Genomic DNA, 6,594 nt, shown 5'->3' with positions numbered 1-6,594 from the left:
AGAGTAGACTACAATGCCGGCTGTTCTGACGCACAGCCTGTAAGTACGCTTTCATATTTAAAGAATTTGACACTGACGATTCAAACGCAAGTTTTGAGCAGTGTAAAGTAGCGTTTGTCATTTCTCCGATCACAAATGCAGACATGGTTTTATGTTTATGCGGCGCGATGCAACGCAACTCATAAAAAGACAGCATAAGTCATTATAATCCGTAATTAGGTCCCCACTGGATGCAACAAATGCCTTGTTTATAATGGGTTTTATTGTTTTTGTCTCGTCGCTCCGGCCCGGACACGGCATCACAGTATGGTAAGAGCGTAACATTTCCATCACAAGCTTGAGGTATTAGGCCAATCACAACGCACTGGATAGCTGGCCAATCAGAGCACACCTCGCTTTTCAGACCGATGAGCTTTGTAAAAATCTACGCATTTCAGAAAGGCGGGGCATAGAGGAGGAACAATAGTGTACAGTATGTGGAAAAGAATGTGTTTTTTTAACCTCAAACCGCATAAACACATTTCATTACACCAAATACTCAAAATAATGTTCTTTTTAGCAGCATCATATGACCCCTTTAAAATGATTCAAATCGAATCAAATCTGCAATTGGATTTAGCTGAAGCAGTCTAATCGATCGAATCAAAGGGAATCTAAATGATTTGAATGGGATTGGATTGAATGTAAAGGTTAAACACATCTTGCCATCTCATTGAAACTGGACTCGTATTAATAACACGTCTTGGTGTGTGACCGGCCGTTTATTATAGATATAGTCATCTTACCCTGACATGCTTAAAATACACTGGCTCTGCTTCATGTGCTCATGCGTGTGGGGTTCACTGCTCTATAGTGCAGGGATCAGCATCAGGCTTAAACACCTGCGGCTCTGTATTTACACCCAGCGTGTGATCCTGCTTTCATCCCTTCAGAGCAACAGACACCGATCAAGAGCAATGGAGAGGAAAGACTTTAAATCTCCTCACCTCAGATCCATCTATTTGTTCATCTGTTCCTTAACTAGTTCCCATGCACTTGCTTGGAGATACTAAATCTCACTGTTTCCAAACAGTTTAACTAATATAGTAACTTATTCAGCAAACACAAACCATTTCTAAAATCTTCAATTAGTAAATTAGATTAGTACAATATCAAATTTCATACTGTGTAGCTTTACAGCTTATTTCCAAGCATTTGGATACTAATTTCCACCTGCTGTTTTCACAGTGATGACGGGCATTTCAAAACCAACCCCAAAGTCCCAGGCATCGATTTCAATGCAGTTAGGCTGCTTTTTGAGACGCTGATGAAACCAGCCTTCGCAAGACTTTTGGATCAGGTGTGTGCGTTTGAAATGTTGGCTTCATCTCATCATTTATTTAGGTCTTTAAAGCACTGCATACTTGGAAGGCAGTAACTCTGCTGCAGACTTTATCAGGTTTCTAAAACATTCAAAGCCTTGTTTGTGTGTGTTACTGGGTGAAAGTTGGTATACTTGTTGGTATAACTCTAATCAGTCTGTAGGATTTCTTTCAGTGTTTCTCTAATGCTCACTAAGGTTGCATTATCTTTGAGCAAAAATTCTGTAAAACAGTAATATTGTGAAATATTATTACAATTGAAAGTAACTTTTCTCTATTTGAATATGTTTTAAAATGTAATTTATTTCTGTGATGCAAAGCTGAATTGTCAGCATCATTACTCCAGTCTTCAGTGTCACATGATTATTCAGAAATCATTCTAATATGCTGATTCGATGGTCAAAAATATCTGATTATTAAGAATGCAAAAAACTGCTTAATATTTTTGTGGATTTTTTTTTTTCCACGATTCTTTGACAAATAGAAAAATAAAAACAGCATTTATTTGAAATATTATAATTTTTTTAACACCTCTTTACAAAAACATATATAACAATTTTCAAAAATAGTTTTTTCATTGTGCATTCCAATTAATCTCAATCAAACTGTAGTTGGGTTATTTTGATTGGGTAAAAAAAAAATAACAAAAAGATACAGCTAACGAACACAATAAAACACAATAAAAACATGATATTTGAAAATTTCACACACACACACACACACACACACACACACATACATCGGTGGCTGACTAAATACTTTTTTTCCCCACTGTATATATATATATATATATATATATATATATATATATTGTGCTACCATATATTTTAAAACACACTCTATAAAATATATTTGTTATGATTTGATGCTGATTTCAAATGATCTTCCTCCTAGTGATGGCATACTCCATACTGTCCTCAGGAAAAAAAAATCTTGCTGACCTTACTGATCTTAGTCTGTTTAAGTGTATTTTTAATAATAAACAGCTCATAAATGTGTTCTTCTAGGCCACGAAGAGCTTTGAGAGTCTCCTGATCCCCCAGCTGACCTGCTCTCCTCCTGACGTGGAAGCCATGCGGATCTACCTGATCCTGTCTGAATGTCCCGCTCTCCAGGACTCCAAAAACTACATCTCTCTCACCATCCCTCTAGCCATGGCCATCCTCAGACTGGATGCCAACCCCAGCAAAGTCCTCGGTATGCACATATTCCACTGCCTAGCAACACCATTAGTTGCTTAGTTACAAAGTTGATCAGAGTTCAAGATCAAAAGGGCTTTTGAAATGAATCTTATTCTCGTTTCTCAGATAACTGGTGGTCTCTAATGGATTGCGAGTTTTTCTCCAGACTAGTGGAGATGTACAAAAGCATTGTTGTGTTTCTGTTGACTGGCGGGAAGGCGCTCCTGATGCCTGTGTTTCTGGAGAGTTACACCAGTGCCGCCCTTAGACTGCTGGAGAAGCTACACAAGGTACGGCGAAAATCCCCAAAACAGTTTAATAAGTAAATGATGAACTAATTAATAAGCTGAATATTCCCCAGCATCAGAGCTGAATTGCTATTTTTCTTCTGTTTTTGCAGACAAGGTTGTGTAATTTAGTTTGAGTTGTTAAGTGATAAACCAAGTGTTGATCCAAATATTTTGGTGCAGGTCAATCTGAAAGCCCATCGTGTGGAATACAACCACTTCTACATCCCTGACATCGCCACCCTGGTGGACATACAGGAAGACTACCTCAAATGGTTTCTGCGCAAAGCTGATATTGTGCGTATATCATTGCACATACGTAGATTTTCATGTCACTTTTCCTTTTGTAGATGGACTGCAAAAGCTATATGTTAATGTGAACATGAGCTAGACCCCATTGTGCATACAAAATGTCATAGTTACACAAAAAAGCCTCAAATTTTGATCATAGCAAGCTGAAAAATAACATAATTCCTTGTTTTGTCTTGTCGTAGAAAATGCGATACCCTCCAGTGCAGGTATGTTGGTTAAATAGCTCTTTGTAAATCTTTTTTGACAGTTGTGATGGTCTCAGCTTGATAATCTGAATCTTATTTCCCAGGGATCTGTCACGTTATGTGCCTATCCGTTCATATTGAACGCGCAAGCCAAGACGACCGTGCTGCAAACAGATGCTGAGCTGCAAATGCAGGTAAAAAACAATTTTTGAAAAATGATTACATTTTAAAGTAACTGTTCTCTGTTAGAATATATTTTTAAATGTAATTGAATCCTGTGATATAAAGCTGAATTTTCAGCATCATTACTCCAGTCTTCAGTGTCACATGATCCTTCAGAAATCGTTCTGATATGCAGATTTGCTGCTCTGAAACATTGCTTATTATCAATCTTGAAAACAGTTATGCTGCTTAATGTTTTTGAGGAAATTGCGATACATTTCTGTTAGGATTCTCTGATTAATAGAAAGTTAAAAAAAACAGCATTTATTTAAAATATAATTTTTGTGAGAGTCTGTACTATTCAGTTTGATAAATTGAATGCATCCTTACTGAATAAAAATATTAATTTCTTTCAGAAAATATATTAATAGGAAGTAAAGGAGAACATATTGCATTAGTCCATGGTACAGCCTGGCAAAATCATGATTTGCTGTTGGTTTCAGAGTGGATACAGCGAAAATGCTCTGCCTGCTGTGAAATTGCTATGATTTATGATTCTTGAATCTTATTATTCAGCCTCTTTGACTAGTTTTGCCTGCTTGATTCCTGTTCAGATGGCAGTAAGTGGCGCTAACTTGCACAACGTCTTCATGCTGTTGACTATGGAACCTTTGCTGGCAAGAAACCCTTTCCTGGTGCTTCACGTAAGAAGGAACCACTTAGTCAGCGATGCTCTCCGGGAGCTCACAGTCTACAATGACGTAGACTTGAAAAAGCCACTTAAGGTTTGCCTTTATCATCCCAACGCCAGACTGTTGTCTGGTCCATATTGTAGCATATTTTGGCCAAGACTGCCCACTTAGACAATAAGTTGACAAACAGAGATTTACTGATCATTGCAGGTCATCTTTGATGGAGAGGAAGCTGTGGATGCTGGAGGAGTCACTAAGGAGTTCTTCCTGCTCCTGCTTAAAGAGCTGATTGATCCGATCTATGGCATGTTCACCCAATATTCAGAGTCCAATCTGCTGTGGTTCTCTGATAAAGTGAGTTCAGCTTAGTTATTATCACAAAATTCAACATAATACTAAGATAATGTAAAAGATTTATAGTAAATGTGATAAAAGGATATAATTTGAATGCAAAACAATATTTAATTGCATATGCATATGCTCCAGTCTTAATGTTAGTTGCAATGTTTGATAGGAAGAGCCTGAAGGATGAATTGTATTTGTCCTTCATAGCTGTTGTTCACACGTAACAATGCAGTGATGCAGTGATGACGGTGATTTTGTAGGCCAGCCAGGCTGGTTCCCTCTACAAAAACCCAATAGGATTTTTCCATTGGATTATTGCAGAAAATAAGCTCTGTGACCAACAAAAGTTTATGATTCTTACAAGTGTTTTTCATCATGGTAATCTTTACAAATTAACACAACTCTTATGAATTTTGAAGCCTAAGTACAAGTAAAAAAGCTAAATGTACAAACCACACCATGGTCACATGATTTCAACATAACCACCATTAAACATCCAATAGCTTTTCCAGTCTTTAATTAAAAACATTTTCCCTGAAAGTTTGAGTTGGAATAATTTGTAGGATCGCCATTATAAACACAAATAAGTCAGTTAAAGCAACTAGTGAGTAGATGAGTTTACCTGTTCAGTGTAAGGACCGTTTAATGTCCCCGACAATCTTTATAGACTAGGGCCCTATGAAATCCATTATTGTTTCCCAAATTCAGTTTTATTTTTTTCCAAATGTAGTTTTTTCTGCTTAAATTTTTCTGGATTCTGTTTTTCCATTTTTATTTTTCTATACTCTGTTTTAATGGTTAAATTAAATTGTATTCATCAAAAAGCTTGTCTAATTAATTGAAATCATGAAGCTTACAATATTAAACAGCAATTGAGACTTGTTATAGCACTTGCATATCATTGCTCTTTTGTTGATTTTGATTGCTTCCATTGTCCTCATTTGTAAGTCGCTTTGGATAAAAGCATCTGCTAAATGACTAAATGTAAATCTCTAATTAATTGATTTTATTAAAAATAATAATAATAATAATTGTATTAGTTCAAATTAAGCCCTATCTTTATCTAAACTTGTACCACTTAGCCCTTGTAGGCAACATTTTGTTGTTTTTCCACCAAAAGCCATCACTCGCTAATCAAATCAGCTCGGCCTCCCACAGACGCGCTGCAGACCACTGTATCACAGCCCTCGTTAGACCAAATCAATGGATTTCCTGTCACCCCCGAGGCTTTACTGAGAAATCGAAGTCCTAAACGGACTGCACAGACCAATGAAGAGGAACTGTTTTGTCTAATTATTCGCCCTACGTTCAGTGTTCTTTGCCACTGCGTTACATAAACAGGTTGTTTTTTTTATATAACATTAATTAAAAGCCACCCAAAAAGCTTTTTGTGAGTCACCATCAGACCACTAATTGTTTGCAGAAGCAGACAAGCCATCCCAGAGTTGATGGCTGGTTCAAGTCTGTAATCGTGTTTACGGCTTGCGGCTTCAAGGCTGTTCCCCACGCAGTTTTTGAGTCATGTTATCTTATGAAAGCAGCCATCAGCAGACCTTGACCTAGCAATTATAACTTTCTTAAGACCAGCATCAGCAAATATTGCACAGCCGCCCATGGTAGATGATTTAATTGTGTGCTAATGCGTTTAAAAGGATCAAGGGTTAATTGGTTTCCACTCAGTTAGATGTGTTTGACACATTGTTGGATTCATTCATGGACCGTTTTAATCTGATCAACAGCTCAGGAACAAATACAAAGATTTACAGCAACATCAAATTGAAAAGGATACTCAGCTTCTACTTTATTTGACTTTAAGATAACCTATGCCAAGTACACAAATACAGACTAGGGTTGTTATAATTTCGAATTTTGATATGTCTATTATTTATATATGTATGTGTTTATTTTTTTAGTCCTTTTAATTTATTTTTATATATATATATATGTTATGTTTATATATTAAATATATTAAAAAAAATGGTGTATATTTATTATATATACATAATAAATATACACAATACACACACTTATTATGTAAACAAAACCTTTTATTTTGGATGCGATTAATC

At 36.3% G+C, this 6,594-nt stretch overlaps 1 protein-coding gene across 1 annotated transcript in view; it reads left to right on the top strand.

Moving 5' to 3' along the window:
- Nucleotides 1-6,594, top strand: part of LOC107594447 (probable E3 ubiquitin-protein ligase HERC3) — a 23,027-nt gene that overhangs the window by 10,202 nt on the left and 6,231 nt on the right. The window contains exons 10-17 of the mRNA XM_016284501.1: nt 1,228-1,339; nt 2,369-2,558; nt 2,669-2,832; nt 3,013-3,126; nt 3,324-3,347; nt 3,431-3,520; nt 4,103-4,273; nt 4,391-4,534. Coding sequence (XP_016139987.1) covers nt 1,228-1,339; nt 2,369-2,558; nt 2,669-2,832; nt 3,013-3,126; nt 3,324-3,347; nt 3,431-3,520; nt 4,103-4,273; nt 4,391-4,534 — 1,009 coding nt within the window. The remainder of the gene's footprint in view (nt 1-1,227; nt 1,340-2,368; nt 2,559-2,668; nt 2,833-3,012; nt 3,127-3,323; nt 3,348-3,430; nt 3,521-4,102; nt 4,274-4,390; nt 4,535-6,594) is intronic.

Source organism: Sinocyclocheilus grahami, unplaced genomic scaffold (genome assembly GCF_001515645.1).
Source record: "Sinocyclocheilus grahami isolate Dianchi unplaced genomic scaffold, SAMN03320097.WGS_v1.1 scaffold183.1, whole genome shotgun sequence".
In the NCBI taxonomy this organism is placed as follows: domain Eukaryota; kingdom Metazoa; phylum Chordata; class Actinopteri; order Cypriniformes; family Cyprinidae; genus Sinocyclocheilus; species Sinocyclocheilus grahami.
This window is presented reverse-complemented; position numbering and strand designations above follow the sequence as displayed.